The 26488-nt window shown below is 36.5% G+C and overlaps 1 protein-coding gene across 1 annotated transcript in view; it reads left to right on the top strand.

Annotated features, from left to right (window-relative positions):
- ADGB (androglobin) overlaps positions 1-26488 on the top strand; it is a 149655-nt gene that overhangs the window by 110618 nt on the left and 12549 nt on the right. The window contains exons 27-33 of the mRNA XM_039230921.1: positions 2161-2345; positions 4215-4414; positions 7109-7220; positions 14595-14764; positions 21510-21686; positions 22384-22486; positions 25839-26048. Of these exons, the coding sequence (XP_039086852.1) occupies positions 2161-2345; positions 4215-4414; positions 7109-7220; positions 14595-14764; positions 21510-21686; positions 22384-22486; positions 25839-26048 (1157 nt within the window). The remainder of the gene's footprint in view (positions 1-2160; positions 2346-4214; positions 4415-7108; positions 7221-14594; positions 14765-21509; positions 21687-22383; positions 22487-25838; positions 26049-26488) is intronic.

Below are 26488 nucleotides of genomic sequence, written 5' to 3'. Positions count from 1 at the left end.
GCCACACTATTAATAGAGATAGGATAGGCACATTTTATTATAAATATTAAAGTAAATTATTGATTATTGTATAAATATTTATTATTTTGAAGAGATTATATGTTTTAAAGATTTGATATGTATTGGTAAATTTGTCTTTTAAAGAAACACCTAAGGGGCGCCTGGGTGGCTTAGTCAGTTAAGCGTCCGACTTTCGCTTAGGTCATGATCTCGCGGTTCGTGGGTTTGAGCCCCGCGTTGGGCTCTGTGCTGACTGCCAGCTCAGAGCCTGGAGCCTGTTTCAGTCTGTGACTCCCTCTCTCTCTGACCCTGCCCTGCTCACGCTGTCTCTCTCTCTCTCTCCTAGAAATAAATAAAACACTTAAAAAAAAAAAAAAAAAGAAACACCTAAGTCTATTTGACAATATATGCACAAATATAATTTATTGTATTCTGGCTGATTTTTGCCTCTAATTCTTATTTATTTGTATTACAATTTTTTAAATTTTACTTAAAAAATTGTTTATTTACTTTTGAGAGAGAGAGAGAGAGACAGAGAGACAGAGTGTGAGCAGGGGAGGGGCAGACAGAGAAGGAGATACAGAATCTGAAATAGGCTCCAGGCTCTGAGCTGTCAGCATAGAGCATGGACTGCAAGATCATGACCTAAGCTGAAGTTGGATGCTTAACCGACTGAACCATCCATGTGCCCCTTTATTTATTTTTATTTTAAAACTTTTTTTCTTTTAAAAAACATGCATACATTTTTGCAATGTAAAATATTCAGTAGTAAAATTAAATTACAGAACAGTATATAGTATATCTCAAGCATATGTTTTATTTTTATACTTCTTTATATACTTTACATTTAGGTAAAAGTTTAGAAAGAATACTAAAAGAAAACATGTGAACTGAAGGTAATAGAAGGAGCAAAAATTCTCTTTTTAATCCATCTACCTCTTGTCCTATATCTGCATATTGGCTATTAGAAAGCAAGGGAATAAAGGAAATAAGTAGGAGGAAAATATACCAGCAATTAAAAATAACAATTGTGATAAGATATTTTAACTACTCTGTTAGGAAACCATTGTATCACATTGCAGGACCACTAATAGACTAAGAAGTGGTATTTAACCCAATACCTAAATTAGTCCTACAAGCTGGTCCCAAAGCTGTCAAGCAGAGTGGGGGGAAGGTGTGGAGGGAACTGCCTCATAAGCATATGTGAGATTTCAGAAATTAAAGAGTGTGTAACCTTTTCAGGGAACTGAAGATATTTGTTTGCAAAGTGGAGTTCTAGGGGGCGATGGCAAGCAGTAAGGCCAGAGAGGTTGGAAGAGCCCTTTCCTGAAGGGCCTCATAAGGCAAGAGATTTAGATTTCACCTTAAAGGCAACAATGCTCACTCTCCCTCTCTTTCTCTTTCTCAAAATAAATAAAAGAAATAAACTTAAAAAAAAATAAGGAGGAGGTTTAAGATACAGGAGAAAAAGGATACACAGAAAAGCAAATTTATAGACAAATTGGAAGTTGATAGGGTCCTGAACATTTATGAAGATTCACCTAAAATAGTAAAAAAACAAACAAAAACAAAACAAACAAAACCAAAAAATAAAAAATAAACCAAGATAAAAGAAACAAACAAACAAAAAAACACACCAAGAACCTCCTCAGTAGCAGTAAGGGAGAGGTTTGGATAGCAATATACTACACATTTTTTCTTTTTGTAAAAGGTTCCTAACCTGCATGGTCAAGAGTATAGGCGGTGGGTACTAATTTTGATTTCTCTGTATTTCTATGAGTCAAAGAAAACATAGTAAACAATGAAGCTTTGAAGGATGCTGTTGTCCAACAGGAGAGGAGGGTATAATGGAAAGCTCTGATGTGTCAGTGGTTTGCAGATCTATCATGTTTTATAAGTGCTTATCATATACAAACAAAAAGTTGCATTTCCTGTTTGGGAATTGATGTTAATAAATGTCCTATACCTATTTCATTTTACCGTAGTATATTGAGATCTTCTGTCAAAGTCTACAACAGCAGTAATATTTTTAGGTTTTGGATCAATTTTACAAAATGGTTTTACTTTTAGATTATCATATCAGCTGATTATACAGTTTCTTTTACTGACTTAAAGGGGAGATCAATAAATTGCTTACAAGTCAAATGTTTTTCCTTATAGGTATTCAGTTAAAGTTGCTTCACCACATCCTGTTACAGTGCAGGTACGCACGTCTAAATCAGATACTTTCATCAAGCTACAGATCTTAGAAAATGAAGAAACTATTGTCAGCTCTACTGGGAAAGGCCAAGCTATAATCCCAGCAATTAACTTCTTGGGGAGTGAAAAAACTGTGAGCTCCCAATGTAAGTGTTTTTTTTTTTTAAATTTGTTATTTAGATCCATAAGTGGATATTTATGTTCACATAACTGATTTTTAAATGGTTTATTTAAGAGAAAATATTAAATAAACATTAAATCTGTAAAACCTGAAATTATAGTAAAATGTTTTTAAAAACATTGATTGCATTTGTGTGTAATTAGTCTCTGAAGATATTAGATAATTATAATATAATTCTTAGAATTCTGAATAAGAAATATTTTTTATTATTTTAAAAGTTTCCACTGTTCTTTTATCCTTCATTCATTATTTTTAGAAAATACTCTTATGTATTAAAATTAACAGAAGTTTTGAAGTTATTACTTTCAATGTAATAGTCACAAGAACTATTAATTCATAAAGTAAAATTGTTTCTGAAATAATGGAAAACAGAGTTACTGAGGAATATATTCAGTTATTTTAGTAACTTGATTCTGACCATAAAGATAATACATTTCCCAGTGTAGAAAATTTTGAAACAGAAAGTTATAAACAAGAAAACAAGAAATCCCTTGTGCTTTTCCTGAATACTGCCATTGTGTTTTTTTTTAAATAATTGACTATATCTTATAGTTGACCTTTGCATAACAATTTGTAGCCAGCATCCTTCCTGAACTCTCATTCCCAATAGTGCTTATCTTAAGTGTGCAAGCAACTTACTAAAAAGAACTTTTTACCTATATTCTATTGTTTGTATGTTTTTTTCTTTTCTTTCTTTTTTAAAATAGATGCACCCAAAGAAGGCCTCTCTTTATTTTCCTTTATTAAGCCTGGAAACAATGTGCAAGTTGTCATGGTAGTTTAGGGATATTCCTTTCCAATATGAGCAAAAATTTCAAGGAGCAGAGAACTGAAGACTCTACACTGTGATGGCACAAATGTAGTGCTTTAGATAGATACAGGAGACTAGGAACTGTACTATATTAGATTAGTAAGGCCGAACTTGAGTGAAATTACAAATTAAGCAATTCTTTTGATCCTGTTTCCTTTGCTGCCATTATTTGACCTTCATCCCTGAATATACCCACAGTTGTTTTCAGTACTCAGTTCACATTACTACGTGTGGTTTTTCATTCAAATCTGCCTGCTCTCCATTTATATCTTCTTTCTGGTACGTGAAGACCATCAGAGGACCATTAAATTTTGCTAGTCTGAATGATGCTCCTACTCTTTAAATTGGTTCTGTTTTCTTCACTCTAATCCACTTTACACAGATTTCATAGTTTTCTTCATGCAGGGATATCTTAATTCCAAAATGCCAGCAGGCACTTATGTGCAACTCTTCTACGGTATTTGTGGCCACTAAAGAAATAAACTCCATTGCAAAGATGTAGAAGGCTTTGAAGTGACCCAGTAACAAATCTTAAACCTAGGTCTCTTCAGGTTTTTGCTTTATCTCCTGGGAATTTTAAAGAATGTCAATACAGTTCATAGAATTTTCAGGAACAAGATCTTTACCAGTACTCATGCTATAAGGTTAATATACAATGTGTAATTTCCCACAAAATTTACAGTCTAAGAAACTGGGTCCTTGGGGATGTATTTTGGACTAGGGATAGTAAAATATTTTATTTCATATGGCTGTATAAGGCTCAGTTTTGTTGATATAACATAATTAATGTAATCAGTCGTTGCTTAGAATATGCATTGCTCTATACAAGTCACATGTTATTGTGGTAAGTTCGTTTAACACCATATTTCCAAAGCCAGTGATGTTGCTTTTTTTCTCATTAAAACAAAACAAATTAACCTATTCCTCTGAGTGTCTTGTAAAAGGATATACCTAAATAGCACAGTCAGTCATAACTATGCATTTCACACATTTTAACTTAAGCGTGATATTTCTCCTCTTCAGCTAGCAAGCAAATTCTCACAATGCATACTTCACCCAAGAAGGAGCAAGAATTGTACATTAAGAAGAAATCTGCCCTAGGAAGTCAGAAATCCTATAGGGGTAGACCTGCAAGTGCAATGGTAGACTCTGGTCAGCCTATTTTGGATGAGGAAACTACCAGTGTGCCCACCATAGAAGAAAATGCTAGCATGCCACAGCAGGTATATTTACATTTAAGAGAATCATTCAATGAATGGTATTGCTTCTAAAAATCTGACAAAATTATAATAATTCTCTCCATAAAAACTGTCAGTGAATTGTATATGATTTTCTTTTTTTTAAACTTATTTTTTTAATGTTTTATTTATTTCTAGGAGAGAGAGAGAGAGAGACAGCGTGAGCAGGGGAGGGTCAGAGAGAGGGGGAGTCACAGACTGAAACAGGCTCCAGGCTCTGAGCCGGCAGTCAGCACAGAGCCCGACGCAGGGCTCGAACCCACGAACCACGAGATCATGACCCAAGTGAAAGTCGGACGCTTAACTGACTAAGCCACCCAGCCCCCACTGTATATGATTCTTTCTATATGCAGTGCCACTAGTGTAATGCCACCAGTATAAGCATAATTAAGGAACTTGACATTATTTAATAGTTTCTCTGTGCAGGGATTTTTTTAAATATATAGCAAATTTAATATATATACTAACCCTATAATGTAGATCTAAAAATATTATGTTACGTATGAGTTATGAGGCTCTATAATTTGGGAAAGGTCTTATATTAATAAAAACTAATTTGTATGTGACTTAAGGTTATATATATATAAATATATATATGACATACAAATATATATATTTGTATGTGACTTAAGTGTGTGTGTGTATATATATATACATATATATATATGTGTGTATATATATATGACAATTCACATAATTTAAAGCAATAGAAGGAAAAATAATCTGGGGCGCCTGGGTGGCTCAGTTGGTTAAGCTTCTGACTTTGGCTCAGGTCATGATCTCACGGTTTGTGAGTTCGAGCCTCATGTCGGGCTCTGTGCTGACAGCTCAGAGCCTGGAGCCTGCTTCGGATTCTGTGTCTCCCTCTCTCTCTGCCCTTCCCTTGCTCGTGCTCTGTCTCTCTCCCTCTCTCAAAAATAAATTAAGATTAAAAATAATAAAAAACATAATCTATCCACTGGAAACTAACTAAAATAAATAAATAAATAAGAAATAAATAAAATAAAAAACCAGAAATAAATCCTAATCTAATTACAATAAATAAAAACAAATTATTAATCAATTAAAAGAAAAAACTAAAATTAGATTAAAAAATAAGATCCAACTATAAGTAATCTAAAAGTGACACTTTTAAGCAAAAGGGCACAGAAAGTTTAAAGTTGAACTGAGAGAACTGTGATGATACATCAATATCTCAGCACATAGAATTCATGAAGGATATTGTATACAAATAAAAGGAAGAATATAGCAAGTAAAAATGACCATAACTAACATATAACATAACCTAAGTATCAAGACTCAATGAAGAAAAAGCAAAAATGGTTTAGGACTACAGACAAAAACAAGGTTAATTCACAGGTGAAGACTTGAATATACAACTCTATGAAACCAATAGACCAAGCTCAAAAAACATATATGATCCCTAGGGTTTGAAAGTTTTAAGCATAAGCTTAATTCTTGAGATATTTATATAGAACACTTCCCTTAATAAACTGAGACTATACTTTTCATAACACATAAAGGAGGCCTCAATAAAAATCAAACCATATTATATAGGTGTTATCTGAACATAGTGCAATAATATAGAAGTTAGTAAATAACAGCCTAAATTCCCATAAATGTGGAAACAAACTAAAATACGCTAAATAGTTCTTTAGTTACAAAGAACATCACAAAAGAAACCATGAATACAAAGAACGCAGTAACAACTCGAAAATACAAATAAAAATTTATAGCCACATCTAAAACAGCATTCAGTGGGATGTTCACTTTTAAATTAATTCATTAGGAAGAATGAATGATTCAAAACAAATGAGCTAAGCTATTGAAACAAAACAGTTAGAAAAAGTGCCAAAGAATAACTCAAAGAAAACATAAGAAAACGTTTTAATAAAAGTGAGGGTAAAAATTCATAAAATGAGAAACAAAATTTAGCAAGATTCATGAACCCTAAGCATTTTTAAAATTAGTAAGTGAACATGCTTCTTGTAAAAAGAAAAATAAAATGAAATAAAAAGAAATCAAATACAGAACCAAAACTAGATGGAGGTATAACTGCAAGAAACAGTTTTAGAAATTAAAAAACCTGTAAACTATTACACACAACTCTATGCTAGTGAATTTAAAACCTAGGACAAAAAGTTCCAGGAGTGAGAGAGGATTGTCAACGCTGCTTCAACAGAAAATAGAAAATACGAAATAATAATAATAAAGAATAATAAAACCGAAATGATAATCAAAGTTTTTCCTTTCCAAAAGTCACAGACTCAGCTGGCTTCACAGGATAGATCTAATAGACTTCTGAAGAATAAACTGTTCTAGAAAACAGAAAAACAATACAAAGTTCCCAGTCTTTCTTAAGAGATTAATGTAATTCTGATTCTGATATTGATAAGTAACAAAAGTAAAATAAATGTTTCACTGTTAAACACGGATGCAAAACTTATTGATACTAGGTTGATATTGATATTATTGATAATGGTTGTTGGTGGGGGAGGTGAGGATAAATTTTATAGACTGGCATTACAAAATTTTGGAGAACATCTGATAATGTTTAATCAAATTGTGATTATTCAATCCAGAAAAATGCATTTATTATGTACCTAAATGAATAAATTATTAGACTTATACTTGTTTATTCTTACTGTTTGTGCTTAAACATTACATTATATATCACAGGTTAACAAGTACATTATACAGTGTTTGGTGTTGTATAACAGTTGGCCTCTCACTGAAAGTCAGCTGACATTTGTTCAAGCACTAAAAGAAATGGAGAAAAATGATAGCAAAGGTATGTAACCCTAAGTGTTATTCGTGCATTTTATATTTTATGTAAATATATAATAGTAAATTAATCATGTAATTATTAAAACATTACTGCTTACTTTGTATTTAATATCCAGTGGCATTTTCTGTTTTGTGAATTGATTATGTTTCAAAATCTTTACCACTTGGTTTATATAGTTTATGTTTAAACTAGGTTTAGGCCTAGTTTAAACATATTTTGTCCAGTTAGTATTACTTGATGATTATCTAAGAAGTGTACCAAAAACCTTTCTAGTTATAAAGTTGTAATTGTCTAAGTAGTTGAGAAAGTATTACCTTGAAATATTTAAGAGGATAATCTCCTAGTGAAAGAAGATTCAGGTTTATTTTTCAAATATAAACTACTCTCAATATTCCTGAGCAGGAAATTTGATGCATTAGAAAAAGAAATTCACAAAATGGACTCATGCAGTTCAACCCAATGTTGTTCCAGGGTCAACATGACTTCCTACTAGAACACAATCCCCTTGAGGACAGGGAGTTCTGTCGAATCTTGCCTGTTCAATCTTACATTATCCACAGTGCAAACTATGCACACTGTAATCACTCCCCGATTATTGTTGACTGAGTGAATGAGAGAATACACTGAAGCTACTCATTATTATTATTATTGCCTATTCTCACTAATTATCAAAAACTGTTCACGTGTTTGCTTGCTAATACTAACTGCATGAACGTGATCATTTAGAGTCAATAGAGGTAATCCCATCTTAAATCATGGAAAGGAAACAACAGACAGATTTAAATCTCTAAATTTAATTGGAGATCTTGTTCACAGGGGAAACCTGTGTCTAAATAATATTCCAATAAGATAGAAGAGTGCACAGTGATAAAGGAGGAGGTATTTGTGAAAACATTTAAGTTGCTCAGGAAAGATAGCACCACAATGAACGATGCTGTCAGAATAGTGAATGAGGGCTTTCTTTTCAACTCTCCAAGGTGAAATTCTAACATCTAAAAAGGCACAGAATACTTGCAAATACCCTTACACCTAGACAAATTCAGGTTTTAAAATCTCTGTGTATATTTTCTTCAATAATTAGAAATTTGTTTCCAGTATCGGTAAGTTGTGTGGATTATGTAAACGAATGTAAAATGTGGATACTTCGGAAAAGAAGAAATGGCACTTTGAGTTTGTACAACCAAGTCCTAAAGAATGCCAAACAGGGGAAGTGAGAGAGAGAGGTAGAGAGTGAGAGCATGCACATGGGCAAGGGAGCGGCAAGAGAGAGGGAGACTAGGTATCTCAAGCTGGCTGGGCTTTGTCATGGCAGAGCCTGATGTGGGGCTCAAACCAAGGAACCATGGTAACATGACCCCAGAGGAAGTCAGAGGCTTAGCCAATGGAGCCCCCCCAGATGCCTCAGACATGAACCCTGCTTTGAAGTGGAAGTGGTAAGAAGGAGAATGTGTCTCAGAAGATACCTAGGAGCTCCGATTTGGACACACCTGACTTGCAGGACCACTATCAAGTGTAAGGTGTGGCTTGAGAGAGGCTGGTTCTAGTCAGAGGAATATGAGGAACAAAGCGCAAGGAAAACTTGATGCACATCTCACCATTCGAGGCCATTCCCCTTCCTTCTCTAGGTCAGGAAGGGTGGGAAAGAAAGATGCAGAAAGGCTTTCCTGTGTTTACCTTACAGAAATCCATTATTGTTAATATGAGGACTTCATAAACTGTTGGACCTCCGTGACCCTCAATTGCCACTACTCTTCAAAAATATATGAGTGGCTCAGAGAGCAAAAGGGGTACACACAGAAAAAAATGAGTATATACCAGTATGTTGACGTGGTAATTTCTTATTTCTATTTTTTAGTACCTAAAGACAAAATTTAAAGTTAAAAATGTATAAATCAGAAGTGTTCAATGAGCACTTACTATTTGAACAAAAAAATGAAGAGACTGTGATTGCATTTTGTAAGCAAAAAGAGGAAACACTGGAGATATCTAGAAGTTTGGTTGCTATGATTATGATTTTTCTAGTGCTATTATGAACCTCTTGTTGCACTGTGTACTTTCCATATATTTTTATTCTCAATTCTCACAAAAATTTGGGAAGTAGTTATCACCATCATGGTTTTACACATGAGAAAATGAAGCTTAAATGCTGTAAATAATTTGCCTAAACTTACACAGCTGGATGAAGCAGAGTAAAGATTTTCACCTAAGTCTGACTTATTCCAAAGCCCAGAACCTTTTCACTAGACGGTTTTTATCCCTTTAGAGGCTTTCTAACTGGTAGAGTTGACTTAGTACTGATGGTGGTAGCTACTAACATTTATGTCGGAGGCTTCGTGGAGGTATATTGACTCAATAATCCTCACAATAAACCTATGAGGGAGATGCTGTAACTATTAACACTTTACAGAAGAGAACACTAAAACACAGGGTGCTTATGGAAGTTTTCCATGGTCTCATAGCTAGTACCTGGCACTGCTAGGATTTTGTTTATTTATTTATTCTTATTTTTAAATATTTTTTAAAGTTTATTTATTTTTTGAGATGGAAACAGAGAGAGTGGGGAAAGAGAGAATCCCAAGCAGGCTCTATGTTGGGCTCGAACTCATGAATGGTGAGTCAAAACCAAGAGTCAGACGCTTAACCAACTGAGCTACACAGGAGCCCTGGAACAGCTAGGATTTTAAATGGGAGTTAATTTTCTACCAAGGTGTTTTGAATGGAAGAAATAATAATATATGATGGTACCAATTTCAGGTCTTTATTATCCTCATTTAATGTCTTTATTTAGGGAACTGTGTATATTTCTTTACGGAACATACACATTTCTGTAGTCTTATCATATTTTTCCTGAAGATCTGTTAAGTTTCTCAACCTCAAGTTGTCCGCCACAGATGGAGTTCCAGTAAACAAATCAGTGTGACAAATTATCATATTTAATACATTTGGTATATTAATGAATACATGTTAAAATTCTAGAAGACACTAAAAAATTAATATCTGAAATAAACACAGTAGTATAATTCATGAACTAGTATAATGTATAGAGTCGGGTAATGGTACAAAATCAATAATATGAATTAAGTTTTCTTTAACATTTACTAGCTTTATGGTAGTGATCATTTTGCAATATGTACACATATCAAATATTACATTGTATATCTGAAACTAATATAATGTTGTATGCCAAATATACATCAATAAAAACAAAAAAAGAAAGAAAAGAAACCGAAGTTCATATAAAACAGAGAAAGACAACATACCTTAAGCTGTCTGAAACGGAGTTATTTATCACCTGAGAAATTAGAATAATAGCTCCTTTCTTTCAAGGTTGTTGTAAGATTCAAGATATATATGTAAAGTTCCTAGAACTTGGTGGACCTCAGCAAAATGATATTCTCATTATTATACATCTAGCTAGAAAAAAATAGCCTCCAGGAATTTCATCCTCTTTTTTTTTTGATATAACACACATTTGACAATTTTACGTGTTAATGAGCAGCTGCTAAAATTAAATTACATGTTACATTGTAGAATACATTTGTTGCTGAAAGTAGCCAACAAATAAATTCAGAATCGAATTGTACTTAAAATGAACTAGGTAATTTTTCTATTTAAAAGAATATGTTGGCCAATATTTATGAAAGTTCAGCAGCTTTTGAATTCAGAATAATGAGTATCCTGTTTATAAATGTGGATTTTTAGGCAGCCAATTTGTTTAAATAAAAACATAGTCATATGTCAGCTTCTATGTGTCAATTATATTTTCAACTCAAGACCTACAAACTTCAACTTTAAGGATATGATGCATTTTAGAAAAATTGTTACTAACATCTTCAATTATTAACGAAGCTTATTTTTCCATTATCAATACTTCAGATCAAGAAGTTGAAGGGGCGCCTGGGTGGCTTAGTCGGTTAAGCGTCCGACTTTCGCTTAGGTCATGATCTCGCNGCTAATCAATAAAAAAAAAATAAAATAAAAGTGGAGTGGCTGGGGCGCCTGGGTGGCTTAGTCGGTTAGGCGTCCGACTTTCGCTTAGGTCATGATCTCGCGGTTCGTGGGTTCGAGCCCCGCGTCGGGCCCTGTGCTGACTGCCAGCTCGGAGCCTGGAGCCTGTTTCAGTCTGTGACTCCCTCTCTCTCTGACCCTCCCCTGCTCACGCTGTCTCTCTCTCTCTCCTAGAAATAAATAAAACATTAAAAAAATTTTAAAAAAAAGATAAGTTGAGGAAGTATTTATTTCATTAGTATATTGGTGTCCTAATTTAATATTTTGTCTACATCCTGAATTCAATGGAAATATCACCACATTTATTCATTTAAATTTAACATTTCATTTCTGTGAGAAATAAAATACATAATTTTCCCCAAAGATTCACATCTTTATAACCCATAATAAAAAGTAAGTTCTGAAATATAACTATGTTCAACTGAGAATATTTCTGTTATAAATGTTTGGGAAGCTTAGCCTCTGGTTAACATGAGACAACAGTGCCATCTTTAGTTAAGTTTTGGTAAAAATTGCTTGCAGAGACAGGTGACTTTCTCTTAAGGAAATAGAAATTAGAGGATCTGGAGTAGATAGTACTTTGGGATATCATCTGCCTTCATGTATAATTAGTTGTGTTATTATTTAAAGTCCTTTTGCCAATATGTTACATTTTTATGTTACTGGCCTGCACTTTTCAGGTTCTAGTCTATTTGCAAAGACACATAGAAATGTTGCTTATCATTCTCAAAAGTCTTTGGTTTCAAGCCCAACCCAAGTTTATTAGCAGGACCATATTATTTATTAGCAGGATTGTAACACCATTTTCTTAACTCTAATTAATGGTATATTGTTCTTTCTTCAGCGCAATGTATGCATGGTGTTTCCAATTCAAGGTCTTTGAAGAAACCAAACATTAGATTCTATCTATCTATCTATCTATCTATCATCTATCTATCATCTATTATCTAAAGATTTTCCTGTTTGTATTTACCAAATGTGATTGTACTTGGTAAATGTATAACTTATCCTGAACAAGTATTCTAGTTTAAAATTATGTCAGTGCTAAATTCCCAGCCAGTTTTTAGTTCCTGGATACATAAATCAAAGCACTGAAGTTTAATGATAAAAACACATTTCCGTAATTTTTATGTCCTAGTATCCGCTGAAGATTTCTGTTTACTGCATTCTGGATAAATGTAAGATAATATAAGAGGAAAATTAAGCCATAATGTTAACAGTCTTTTCAAGTTCATCAACAGTTACTGCTGCTTCCTCTCTGCAAGAGGTGTATTAGTTTATTCTGATGGTCATTTACTCTACAGCTCTTCTAATTACATGAAAATACAATATGATGTCACATTTTTCACAGTGTTTGAATCACGAGGATATTTATTTTTGCGCCTTGTTGATATACTCTCAACACATACAGTTTCCCTATAAAGTTTTACATATTAAAGTTAAAAATTTTTTTTTATCATGAATACATACTATGAGTTCAGAACCATACTAGGTGAAATTAGGGATCAAAAGGAAATATACAGGGGCACTTGAATGGCTCAGTCAGTTGAGCATTGGACTTCGGCTTAGGTCATGATCTCGTGGTCCTGAGATTGAGCCCCACATTGGGTTCCCTGCTGTAAGGGCAGAGCTTGGTTCAGATCCTCTCTCTCTCTCTCTGTCCCTACGCAACTAGTGCTCACTCACTCTCAAAAATAAACATTAAAAATAATGAAGTCTATAATGATATTCTGGCCTTTGGAGAATTTGTAATTCATTGGAAAAAATGTTACTATACTATATGACATTAAAGAAAAAGGAAATTATTTTACTTTATATATCAATAATGTAAAAGAAGAGGATGATGCGCACCTGCTGTTTGCCTGATACTGTATTACATGCTCACATATGTAAACTTGAATAACAGAATATGTTAATTTGAAAGGAATCAAATACACCTAAATATATGATTGAAACACTAAGACTTATGGGTAGTAAGAAAAATAGAGCCCCACAAATACTTAATGGCGCAGTTTGAGACTCAATTTCAGCCAACATTTGTTAATATCTTAAAATTCCAGCGTGAATGATACCAGATACGATCCTATTTATTTATTTATTTATTTATTTATTTATTTTTGATATGGTCCTATTTTAAATGCCATATATTGATTACTTTTTAAATGTTTTTTTCTTCCTTGAGTGAGGGAGTGCAAGTTGCGGAGGGGCAGAGAGGGAGACACAGAATCTGAAGCAGGCTCCAGGCTCTGAGCTGTCAGCACAAAGCCCGATGCAGGACTCGAACTCACAAACTGTGAGATGATGACCTGAGCCCAAGTTGGATGCTTAACCTACAGAACCAGCCAGGCTTCCCCCTATGCTGATTATTTTTAAGTCCTGTGGGCATGGAATTAATATCTCCATTATACAAAAGAGGAAACAAAATCAAAGAATATAATAAACTGCCAAATTTAACCTATCCAGTGGCTGATCCACGATTCACCTCCAGGCCATTTGATCATATGACTGAAGAATTTTCCCTAGTGCAATCACTTCTCAGCGGCTGGGTTGTTGGCAGAAAGATACTTGTCCCCTTGCAAACTTGTGTTACTCACAGTCCCTTCGCAGTCATGCAAGATGATCTGCCCAAATTTGAAAGTAGCTAATAACTAGCACTAGCGATTGATAAGAGCTGGGTTCTTGACAACTACTATTTTACTTTGCTAACAGGATAACTTACTACTTATAAGACTCCAGTTTTGAAAAGGGCTGACATGTCTTTGGAACTTATATTTGAACTCCCACCACTTGGGGGAACATAAGCAAATTCAGTGAATTTCACAAACTCTGTGAATCTGCCTTGTTGGGGTCTTTGAGAATTAAAAATGAAAGAAACATTGTAGGGATTCAACAAATGTTACTTCTCCCTCTGCCACTTGGATATTTAGTTGTTAGAAAGAATTAATAGAACATGAGGCAAAATCCTTCACATCCTCATTGGAACAAGCAAAGGGAAGAGAATAATACTTATTATAGCAGAGATAAATGAATTCAATATTGTAATGGAGATCCTGGCCAAGGAAATTAGGCAACAAAATGAACTGAAAGTATCCAGATTGGAAACAAATTAGTGATAATTTTTGCATAACCTTACAAATATAGCAAAACTTACTGATTTATACACTTTATACATGGTGAGTGCATGGCATATGAATTATCTCTCAATTTTGTAAAAGAGAGTCACACATATCTTTATAAAATATTTGTTTTAAAAAAAAAAGAAATCTGAACCTCTTAAATGAACACCTTTTTCCTGATTTGTTTCCCTTTTCCAACATGACATGATTTTATTGTTATGACTCACTGGTTTCCATTTTTATGTTTCTCTAGCTCATGGAGAGAAACATGAGGAATTAATTACCTTAGGAAGCCCAGACTCCCATACTATTAGTGAAGGGCAAAAATCTTCAGGAACTTCCAAAACAAGAAAAGGCAAAGACAGGTCTTCTGAGAAAGACAAGATTGCCAAAGAAAAACAATCACCTCGCTTCGAGCCTCAGGTGGGTGTGATACTTTTTTTTTTAAATTGGAGTCACTTAATAAATGTAGGTTCATTGAGTCCCTACTTGACAAAACTGAGGACAAAACTGAAAAATTCCATCTCCTTGATTTTAGCAACTGTCCTGATACCTTAGGGAAATTCCTTGGACACCTTCTGCAAGTTGCTTTCCCTACTTTAGTATCAAAAATCATTAATTAAAATGTTAAAACATGTATGTCTACAAGACACTGCTTTGGGGCATTGGGCTTCTAAAATTAATAAATTATACGGGTGCTTCTTTACAGTCTAGTGGAGGAGACTGAAGGTAAACAGAGTTTTAATGTTAGATATTGCATGTGAAGTGGTAGAAGAAGTACTTACTCTAGCCTCTTTCTACTAGAGCAGCCACATCCTGACCCGAGTTAATGAGCAAAGACATTCTAAAATGAAATCTAACACAGTCTGCCTTTTTTTTTTTCTTTAGCATTAAAGTTTGAGAGATGGGGTTGGAGGGATAAGTAAGGGTCAAAAGGAGGAGGGCCTTTGATTCTGCATAGGAGGCTGGGACTCTGTCTGCAGCCCAGAGGTCATGATTCCAAATTCCTTTAGGGCCAAATTACCTTTAGGTAATTACAGTGATTAGGGGTAAGGAAGAGGAAGTGGGGCAAAGTTGAGAAATATAAGTACAGGCCTAAATATACTCAAATTCAGGTTATTTAAAAAGCACTGAATTCAAAATACCTCTGAGGACAAAGTCTTCCCAACATTGGTGATCACCACATAGGCTAAGCCAGGGTAGATGTTGGATGGCAGAAGGGGGGTTTTAAAAAATGTATTGACATGATCAGACTTACATTTCAGATACCCTGGTGGCTTTTAAAGGGGAAAAGTCTAGAGATGGGGAAAATCGCTTGCCCAGCAAGCGAGGGCAAGGTGAGTCAGGCACAGGTAAGAAAGGAAGAAGAAGACCAAAAAGAACCATCAAGGAAATCAACAGTGTACAAAACAGTTCTTAATCCCAAGTGGGTGGTAAGGCACAAGAAGGAACAAAGGCTGTCTCGCAAGTTTGCCGTTGAATCAACTGACTAGGGTGTTGAGACCACCAGTAAAGGACAAGAAAGGGAAAGTAACTAGAAGAGCTAATGATCAGCTGTCCTACACTCCGGCAGCGGAAAACCCTGTCCACTTGCATTGCCAAGATTTAATTTCTTAGTTGGAGGCACTCTTGGAAACATTGTGAAGCAGAGAAGCTTCACGAGATCTCTGCTGGGGCTGGAATGGAAATGGCCAGGTGGCCCCTGGGCTGTTGCTCTTCCTTTTATGTTGGGACTCGGCTGACGCAGGCTGGCCCGAGTCCGTGTCATTGCTGGGAACGGCCAAGTCACCACTGCTCTGGAGCAGCTGCAACTTGAAGCCCACGACACCTCAAGTCCCGTGGGAAGCCCAGAAGCGAGCGGCTGCCTTTCTTGTGCTCACAGGACAAGTCACATCAGTCTATAAAGGGGTTTTCATACAAGTGAAATAAGATGTAAACGGGCCACAAGTGAAGCAGTTTCTTGCTGTAAGCCCCGTTACTCAGAGTTTACATATTGGAATTTGGAACCTTAGCACTTGTCTCAGGGGACTTACAAAAGGGAGAGTCTGAATGTCTTGTTTTTAAAAGTACTTTGAAATTTGTTCCAGAGGCTGTTTTTGGCAATCAGAATGAAATGATTTCACATTTAGCTCAAGGTAAGCCACATTCTAGAGTATTTTAAAAAAGTATCGGTTAGTGGCTGGTTAAAAATCTCTGAGAAGACATAGCACTCAATCAGCAGAAAATAGTTTTCAAGAAAAGTCATGATGAGCAAAGCCTTTTATCACACAAATAGTATAACACAAAATTTGAAGTCATTCCAGCTTTTGTCAAATCATATTAATTCATACTTCAAATGTTGAGGGGAAAATGCCTCAATAGAGGGAACATAAACATTGTTAGGATAGATCAGAAATTGAAGACAAAAACATTGGAAAAGAAAAATCTGGTTCTCCAGGTCCTGGCATCCTGACTGACAAGACGCTGTGCTCAGAATCTTTTTTTATTTTTTTAACTTTTTAAAAAATGTTTTATTTATTTCTGAGAGAGAGAGACACACACACACACACACAGCGTGAGCAGGGGAGGGTGAGAGAGAGAGGGAGACACAGAATCTGAAACAAGCTCCAGGCTCTGAGCTGGCTGTCAGCACAGAGCCCCACGCGGGGCTCGAACCCACGAACCGTGAGATCATGACCTGAGCTGAAGCTGGACGCTTAACCGGCTGAGCCACCCAGGCGCCCCACTCAGAATCTTCTTTATATGCTACGGACACATCTTCAAACCCCACTGGGACAGCTGACACGCTTCCAGTTTCTACTAAACAAAGTACTGCTAACTTATTTCCTTGTCCCACTGAAGGTCTAGAAACTTGATAGATGGTTCTATGGTGTGCTTACTCCCAAATCAAAGTATGATCCATTCAGAAGAGTCAGAGAACAAAAACAGGTGATTAAAGCTGAGTGGGCTATGGCAAAGACAAAAAAGCAGAGGAGAAGAAGGATTTATCTCCTCAGCAAGTAAAGATCTCAGGGGTGAGTATAAATGACAGAACCCAGGCTTTAGCTCAAACATTAAGAACAACTGGTCCAAAGCTCTGCATTAATAGGGTTGAAGAACAGACTGCTCACCTACTAGAATTTTCTGAGGGAGGAGAAACGCTTCCATGGAATGAATTAGTCCACACTTAATATAATGAAGACAAGAACCTTGCACTTCAGGCCTTAAATGGCTACCTGAATCCAGTGAAAGGAAGAGGTGTCCAAATTCTCACCACTGATGGTAGAGGAGCACTTTTGGATACTTCAAAAATTAGTTGAACTTACTTAGAAGCCAGTTCCTCAGCCCTGCGACTGCATTTGACGTGTAGACACAGGTGCCCTATAAGCCCTCCTGTTTGGGTTAATTCATAGGTCCCTGGATGAATGCGAGAAACTTGATCAAAATTTAGTATCCCTTATGTTTTCACTAAATGTCACGATTAAAGCAGTCAAATGAGTTGGAGCCATGCATTTTATGAGTCAGATGCGGGGAAATATGTTTAAGATTAGAATGGAGTATGCAGTAATGATAGAAAGAGCAAGAAACCCTGCCCATCCTGAGGTAGCTGCGGGAAGCACCATGATAAACAGAGGATAATGCCAACACTTTTGTGTGCAGAAACTATAGTCACGTTCTGGAGTCAGCTCTCACGATTTGGGCAGCCATCACTATAAAATGTGGCAGGCCATCTGAGCCTCATCTGCTGCTCCTGGCTACTTTGCAGAGTGTGCATTTGGGAAACAGTCTTCATCAAGGTAGTTTGTCTTTGAGCATAAACGTGGTCACGTAAACGTCTTGGGCCAGATGTTCCGTTGATGTGCATAGTGTCCCTGGGCGTTGGAGATTACAAAACAGACGTGAAAAACACCACAACATACACAAGCTAGGAAACCAAACTATCTAATGTCATAAACAGTGCTACAGATACAGAAATCTGTATAGTACTTGATAATTTACTACCTTCTGATGCCTATTTTATTTTATTTTTGAGAGAAAGAGAGAGAGAGAGAGAGAGAGAGGAAGAGAGAATCTTTTTTTAAAAGGTTTATTTATTTATTTTGAGAGAGTGAGGAAGGGAGGGGTACAGAGAGAGAGGGAGAGTCCCAAGCTGACTCCGCACTGTCAGAGCAGAGCCCAGTGTGGGGCTGAATCTCATGACCATGAGATCATGACCTGAGCCGAAATCAAGACTCAGTGGCTCAGCTGACCGAGCCACCCAAGTGCCCTGGGACACTCACCTTAGATTTAGCCCTATAATGTGTGAAAACGTACATCTAGATGAAAGTCAAAATGAAAAGCTGAATCAGCTGCAGTTGGAAGGGTTCAGGTACATAAAGAAAATTGAAGAAAAAAATTCAAAATCTTGCAAAAATATTAAGTCAAGGAAAAACATTTCTGCGGAAAATTGATGATTGTCTAAAACTAAAAACTGACATGGACAGCGGCCTTCCTTTCTGTTTGAAATTGTGATGAATGTATGCATATATTCTGGAAAATGAAAAGTTTGTTCAGAAGATCTACCATTTAATAAGGAATTGTAGGATCTGGTCTGAGTTAATTTTGAGATACTCAGGAATTCTGGGGAATCCTGGAAAAGATGGTGCTTGGTTCAGTTTGCACAGCAAAAAGTGTATGCTTGGTTACAGAATTCATCATGTTTTTAAGACATTAATAACTAAGCTTAGGAATCTTAATACTGTGCTAATCGGTTTTATATAATGTTTCCTATTTGAAAATGTATTAATGTATATGCCAAACCAGAAACTGGAAACTATCATATTATACTTTGTATTTTCACCTTAGTCACCATGATCATGTTGAATTTATTTGATCATTGATTTTATTTCATGTGGAAAAGCTAATTTCTTAAATTTACATTACTTATTTTTTCACTGGCTACATTTTACAATCTAAATGCTGTCTTTTATTGTAACATCTAAATGGATAGAGAAAAGGGGAAGTTTCTCTATCAAGGGATTATTATACAGGCACCTGAGTGGCTTAATCAGTTGAGCGTCTGACTTTGGCTCAGGTCAGGATCTTGCAGTTCGTGAGTCTGAGCCCCGCATCAAGCTCTGTGCTGACAGCTTAGAGCCTGAAGCCTGCTTCAGATTCTGCATCTCTCTCTTTCTGACCCTCCAAAATTTGTGCTCTGTCTCTCTCTGTCTCTCAAAAATAAATAAAAACATTTTAAAATAATGATTATTATTTTCTTATATATTTGAAATGTGAGATGACCAGATACAGTTTTCCATTTAAAATGAGCTTATTTGGGGTCACCTGGGTGGCTTAATCAGTTGAATGTCTGGCTTTGGCTCAGGTCATGATCTCACGGTTCCTGAGTTCAAGTCTCACATTAGCTCACTTCTGTCAGCCTATCAGCCAATCAGCACAGCACCTGCTTCTTGTCCTCTGTCCCCATCTCTCTGCCCCTCTCCTCCTTGCATTCTCCCTAAGATAAATAAATATTTTTAAAATTAAATAAAATTAGCTTATTTAACATTGTTTAAAAAACATAGGTGAATTGGTTTCAATCAACTACTTTTTTTTCCCTGAAGCTTTCAAAACAATGCTGTGTGTTAACTTTTCTAAATGTAGCTCCAATTTATAATTCAGTGCTATGAAATCAATTATTTGAACTCACTGAGAAAATATTCTTAAAATATTTTTATCATCAATGAAAAGTTATTGAAATTTTAAACAAATGAGCTTAACTCAATCCATAAACTCATTTATAAGACATGTGACTCCCCACCCCTTAATACTTCATAATACTCCCTTTCTTGATCCCAGAGAAGTTTCTGATAAACTCATTTATCAAGCGATATAAAAGATGATAAAAATCCTTTGAACTGTATTGTAAAAAGAAGAAATAAAAGAATTTCCCATTGTGAGATTTAGGGTCTCCTCCAAATATTAGGGGAATATTGTAGGAAAGCAAGATTTTTTTTGGTAACATTGAAAGCAAACTGCCACAAAAACTTTGTTGGGTGACCCCAGTGATCCCTGTTTTCCCCTGTATTATTTAATCTGGGTAACTGACATTGTCTCTGTCATATATAAAGTGCTAGTAAGCATGTTAGAGTCAAGCCTCTCTCTCTACCAGATGGTCACCAATGAGCCTCACTTATCTAGACATTTCAAGCCTTATGTCAACCTGCTCCCAGCCTGTAGTTCATGAAAATGATCCTATGAAATATCAAAATGTTAACTTTCATAATGACTGTATACCCAGTCTATCCACACGTGGAAATCAGCACCTATCCCTGCCTTCATGTTTGGAAAGAGATACTATGTAACCCTGGATATAATTTAGAATTTTCTTCTTTTGTCTACAGCAGTGAAATGCAATAATCTTAATTGTACAATTCAATGAATTTTGACAAGTGCATTCACCCTGTAATTTATATCACGTCTCTATCAAGGAGTAAAGTACAGGCCATTTCCATAAGCTTGGAAATCCCTCAAATCTCTTTGCAATGGATTCTGCCATCTTCATACCTCATCCCAGGGAGCAGTTTTGACTGTTCTCTTATTTCATACACATGAATCATACACGATTTATTCCCTTCTGCTCAGCTTCTTTATCTCAGGATGATGCCATTATGTGAGATTCCTCTACATTGTGACATATATCTGTAGTTTATTACTTTTTATTTATTTTTTAATTTTTTAATGTTTATTTATTTTTGAGAGAGAGAGAGAGAGTGCAAGTCAGGGAAGGGCAGAGAGAGAGAGGGCGACACAGAATCCGAAGCAGGCTCCAGGCTCTGAGCTGTCAGCACATAGCCTGATGTGGGGCTCAAACTCATGAACCCTGAGATTGTGATCTGAGCTGAAGTCAAATGCATAACCGACTGAATCACCCAGACGCCCCAGTTACTTTATAAGTTAAGTAGGATTCAATCTTAAGGAGAGATGATAATTTGTTTATTCATCAATTGCTGAACATTTATATTGTTTCCTTTTTTTGGCTCTTAAGAGTAAGATGCAATGAATGTTCTCATCCAAGTATTTTTGTGAACATGTGTTTTCGTTTCTCTTGGGTAAATACTTAGTAGTGAAAATTATGGATCGTAGGTTAAAATTCAGGCCTTTTTAAATGGAGCAAAACACCTGACCCACAGGTTTGTCTGTTATTGATCAGATGTCCACTGTTCATTCTCAACAAGAAGACCCAAATAAACCCTTCTGGATCTTGAGGTTGGTCACTGAGCACAATGAAGCAGATGGTTTTGAAGTGAAAAAAGATACCGAACGAGCAGATGAAATCCGAGCCATGAAGCAAGCCTGGGAAATGACTGAGCCTGGAAGGGCCATCAAGGTCACTTGAGTTTGAAAAGTTGTGCCATGGTGGTGAAACCACACAGCCTTTCCTTTGGGAGTGATATCTGGAATTTTGTTAGACACTGACTAACTAAATGTTAAGACCACATCTGAACACAGTGTGAAATGTTACGCAGATGACTGGTACCAGATAAGTCGCAAAAGCAAAGCCCATAATGGTGCCACTTATTGGCCCAAACCATGGGTCCCCTCATCCTTCCACAAGTGTGGGCTGTATCCATGTCTGTCCTTCATACTCCAAGTAAGAAAGCATGAAAGTATTTAATATGTCCTTTCATGTACTTTGAACAGCCTTGACTAGACAAACAGCATGTGTGATATACACACTTCATGGTTTCCTCCCACTGTACTGTATGTAAGAATCATTGCTCTAGTGAACCATTTATTACTTTATGTGTTTCATGTCCCAACTCAGGGTTACTAAGCCAGATAAAAAAGGTTTCAGGAACAACTGGATCTAAGACTGCGTGACTAGTGTATTTGCTTTAGGACTGCGGCTTCATTAGTTCTCAAAAATAATGGTCAAAATTATAGACAGCTCAGAATCTGACTGTATTTGATAATAAGAACTACACTAGTCCCAGCTGCTGAATTTATTCACATTTTCCTGTTTATTTCGTGTACTATTAATATATTGCCGCCTATACTGTTTGTTGAAAGTGTTTGTTCTTTAGGCTTCCCAGGCTCGCCTGCATTACCTCAGCCAGTTCATTAAGAAAATTCCGGAAGCTGAGAGTGTGCCTGTGTCTGAAAGCAAAACTAAAGCACCGGAGGAAGGTCAGTAAATGCTGCTCCTGCTACCTCAGAGCGCAAGGCTGTTCCTTGCACCTCTTAAAAGATAATCAGAGCATCATGCTTGGTAAAAAGAGAACTGGAGAATCTGTTTTCCTATAGGATTGTAAAAAAGTCATGTACAATACTGTAGGAAAACAGATTCTGGAAGGTTTTCTCTTTACCTAGCAGATGTTTACTTTTCCTCTAGGTTTTCCTCACTTCAGAAAAAATGAATCCAGGGGCGCCTGGGTGGCTCAGTCGGTTAAGCATCCCACCCTTGATTTCTGCTCAGATCATGATCCCAGGGTAGTAGGACTGAGCCCTGTGTCAGGCTCTGACTGAGCGTGGAGGCTGCTAGGGATTCTCTCTTTCACTATCTCTGCCTCTCCTCAGCTCACATGTGCTCTTTTCCTCCCTCCCTCTCTCTCTCAAACAAACAAACAAACAAACAAACACACACACACACACACAAAGGAAAGATGAAACTGTTATACCCAAATCGCAGTATCCTCAACGACCAGAGACCACCGGGGAGACCGAGTCACGCATGCAAAGGCAAAGGGCTTTATTACGGGCTCGAGCTCGGGCTCCCAGACCTTACCAGCACAGTGGATCCGTGCTGAGAGCCTCGAACAAAGGCAGAATAAGGTTTTTATGGGGTTTGTGACGGGGGAGTTACAGAAATTGTGGCATGGGAACAGTGATCCTATCATAATTATACAACATTATTGACAGTGGGTTTAATCATACATGTTATCCAGAGTATCTGTTACTTTTGGCAGGATCCAATTACAACATTCAGGGTACCCTTAAATTTAACCAACCATAGAGCGAGCCTAGAGTCTTGTTCAGTGACTAATGGGTTAACTTTTACATTAGGCAGCTGAGATTTATCTATAGTTGCTGGTCTTTCTTGATTGGGCGTTGCCAAGGTAGTGTGGTGGAGTGAAGTGGTGGGCAGTTTCTTCGGCCTTGGGCAATGTGTAGCTGCCTGATAGTTTCAGGGAAACTGAAACTTAGGACTTCTAGTTTAGAGGGGAAACTTAAAGCCTATTATGGGAGTCAGTCTGGTTTAGACTTGTGTCCTTACAAAACCAGAAATAAGAATGCAACATAGTTCAAAGGTAGTGGTATGTAAACTTTAAGGCAGGACTGCTACTCTTAATCTGGTACCTTTCTAGGAATAATAGCTATAAATAATAGCAATAATATCAAACTGTTTTACTGAGTGATTGCCATGGGCCTGAAACTGAAAATACTAATTATTTCACTTAACACTCACATTAATCCACTGATCCATAATATTATTTTCAACTTACTAATAAGAACACAGGCCAAGAGTAATTTGCTCTGTAATTTGTTAAGTTCACAAGATACCAGAGACAGAGTTAGCTTGCAAACAGCTCCTCATGACCCCGAGTGGCTTCTCACAAAACTGCCTGGGACAGCCAGAGAGGCTGAAGGCATTCACATCCCAATTCATGCTTTTCCATGGTCACATCTTCAGGAGTATTATTCAATAATAATTGTTATAAAGACAACAATGCCCTTTACCTTTTCATATAAGGAGTATAAATAACAAATATCATCCTGATTTTGTTTTCTTGGGATGGGCACTCTTCACCTCACTTTTTGTTTATCTCATTTTAACCTGTAGCAACTATGGGGTAGACACTGCTATTCCCACTTTGTAGATGCTCAGAATCGCCTTACTCCTCCTAAGACTCACATCTAGAATGTGACGGAGTTGGGGTTTGAAATATTTCCAAGTGCTAGAGTACTCCGTTTTCTAAGTCTTGAAGCCTAATGTCATATTAAGAATACAAAGGTGAATAGGTTTTATTATGATTCTATGATTTTGTTATTTTAAATTATATTGTTTAATTAGATTTCATTATTTTTTCAACGTTGTATTAAGTTATATGTAAAAGAAAAATGTTGCACTGGACACTTGTTAAAAACCACAAGGGAGACCATTTAAGACGATTACAATAGGAGTCAAGACTGTTGCCTCAGGAGGCAGAGAGATTGAATTCAGCTTTAAATACAACAGGGACAAGTGGGGATTCATAGCAAATAGGCAGGTAGAGCTTGGAGATTTACCCAGAAAAACTTGGTTAGGTATGAAGGGTGGAAGAAGAGAGGATCTGGACTGGATGTCAAGGCAGGGGGTTGGGGTGGGTGGGTGAGGGTGCGATTTTTGATAAACCAGTCTAGCAGGATTTTTTGATAAAACTAGGAGTCCAGCCAAGGACAAGGCCTAGTAAAGAACAAGACTCCGAGGAGCCTGAACATGTCTTCAACATACATGCAGTAAAGGCACAAATACTGATTATATAGCTTGATACACTTTTATATATGTGTACACTCAGGAACCACCATTCAGATCAAGATATAAAGCTCATAACTATATCCCAGAGTCTTCCTCCTTCCCTTCCCTCAGCCATTTCCTCCCTCAAGGTAGCTTCTTATCTGACCTCTGATACCATGTATTGATTTTGTCTGTTCTTGAGCTTCCTATATTTGGACTCATACAGGATACACTTTATACTCCTCACTATGAAACTGTTCTCCTGTCAAGATTCGTAAGTTGTGTTTTATAAGAAATTTGTCTATTTCATCTAAGTTAAACTTCCTGGAAAATCTCTTTAATCTCTTTTTTCTTGATCAGTTTTGCTCTAGGGGTGTTTCAATTTTAATATTGTTTTTAAAAGTAGTTATTTCAATATTTCTCCCTGTTTTTAAGCACTACTTTATCATCACCTTTTATTCAAAGTGGAATATAATGTCAATTAAATTATTTGCAATTAAATAGAGGGGAAATGTCTGCATAATGTGGAATTGTGATAGGTTTTGCATAGTGTTTCCTAGGCATAAGGATCTAGAACAGTGAGAGTAGAATTACAGTGTGAAGGAAAAACTTTCCTACTTCACAAGCAATAGTTCTTCTTGGCTCTATTTTAAGAAAACTTTAGACAAGTACCTGTACACAGGGCTCCCCTCCCCAGAGGTGAGAATCCCATTCACAGGCATTTTTCACACAAGGCAGATTGTATTTCCTCCAGAGCCCAGTGGCTCAGAGATCCCATTTCCATTTGTAAGGTCTCACCTCCAGAAAGCCTCAATTTTTATGTAATGTTTTCATATCCTGAGACAGCTACCAGACATACCCTTGCAAGGGCCATCACAAAGTTTTCTGAGGGACCAGTGATTGTTTTGGCTAGTGCTCTCCTTAGAGGTGACAAGTCTTTCAAGTCTGCTCCAAATTTGTGCTCCCACTCAGCTGGTTACTTTTTGCATATGATTTCATAGAATGCAAGTTTTGTTTTCCAGTAATGCATGTATCGTGTTGTAGTTGAAACATCTGCAAGTGCCATAAAAGAGCCAGATACAAAGGGTTCCGTGAGTTCAGAGAGCAAAGATCTCCTGCCGTTGGGGAATATACTGTGGAGGAAGTGGCAGATGACCAAGAGCTTGAGGGACTTGTCAAAATCGGTGATCGGCGAAAGGGGAGGGACGTCTTCAGCAGGGAAGGAGGAACAGACGATGCGGAAGGAAAATATCAGTAAGTATTATTCTCATTTATGAGACAAAGACACACTTGGAAATAAAAATTCTGGAAGAGGCACAAACATACATGATGTCTAGGGCGGGAACATAGAAAAATACGTATCTTGGATGTATAGGTCTTCATTATGCTTGTCAGAGCTGATAGTCTGCTCAAGGGCCTCATTACTAACTAGTTATCTTAGAGATAGAAGTGGGTCAAAAAAGGAGCAGGTAAACTTTTGTAGATTTTTCCATCTACAAATACTAAAAATAAAATTGCAGTGGCCATATATGCCATTGTCACTAAATGCAGATCTCTTTTGTTGATCTATGATGTGCTACATGGTAGATTTTCTTTATACCTTTTATAACAGATTTTAAATATCTGGGTTCTGAAATTTTGGAAGGGAGGAATTTTCAGTGGTGTACAAGTCACACTAATTTGGTACATTTCTA

Source organism: Hyaena hyaena, unplaced genomic scaffold (genome assembly GCF_003009895.1).
Source record: "Hyaena hyaena isolate Hyena2069 unplaced genomic scaffold, ASM300989v1 scaffold_52, whole genome shotgun sequence".
Classification (NCBI taxonomy): domain Eukaryota; kingdom Metazoa; phylum Chordata; class Mammalia; order Carnivora; family Hyaenidae; genus Hyaena; species Hyaena hyaena.
The sequence above is the reverse complement of the archived record's forward strand: the minus strand, read 5'-3'. Positions and strand labels throughout refer to the sequence as shown.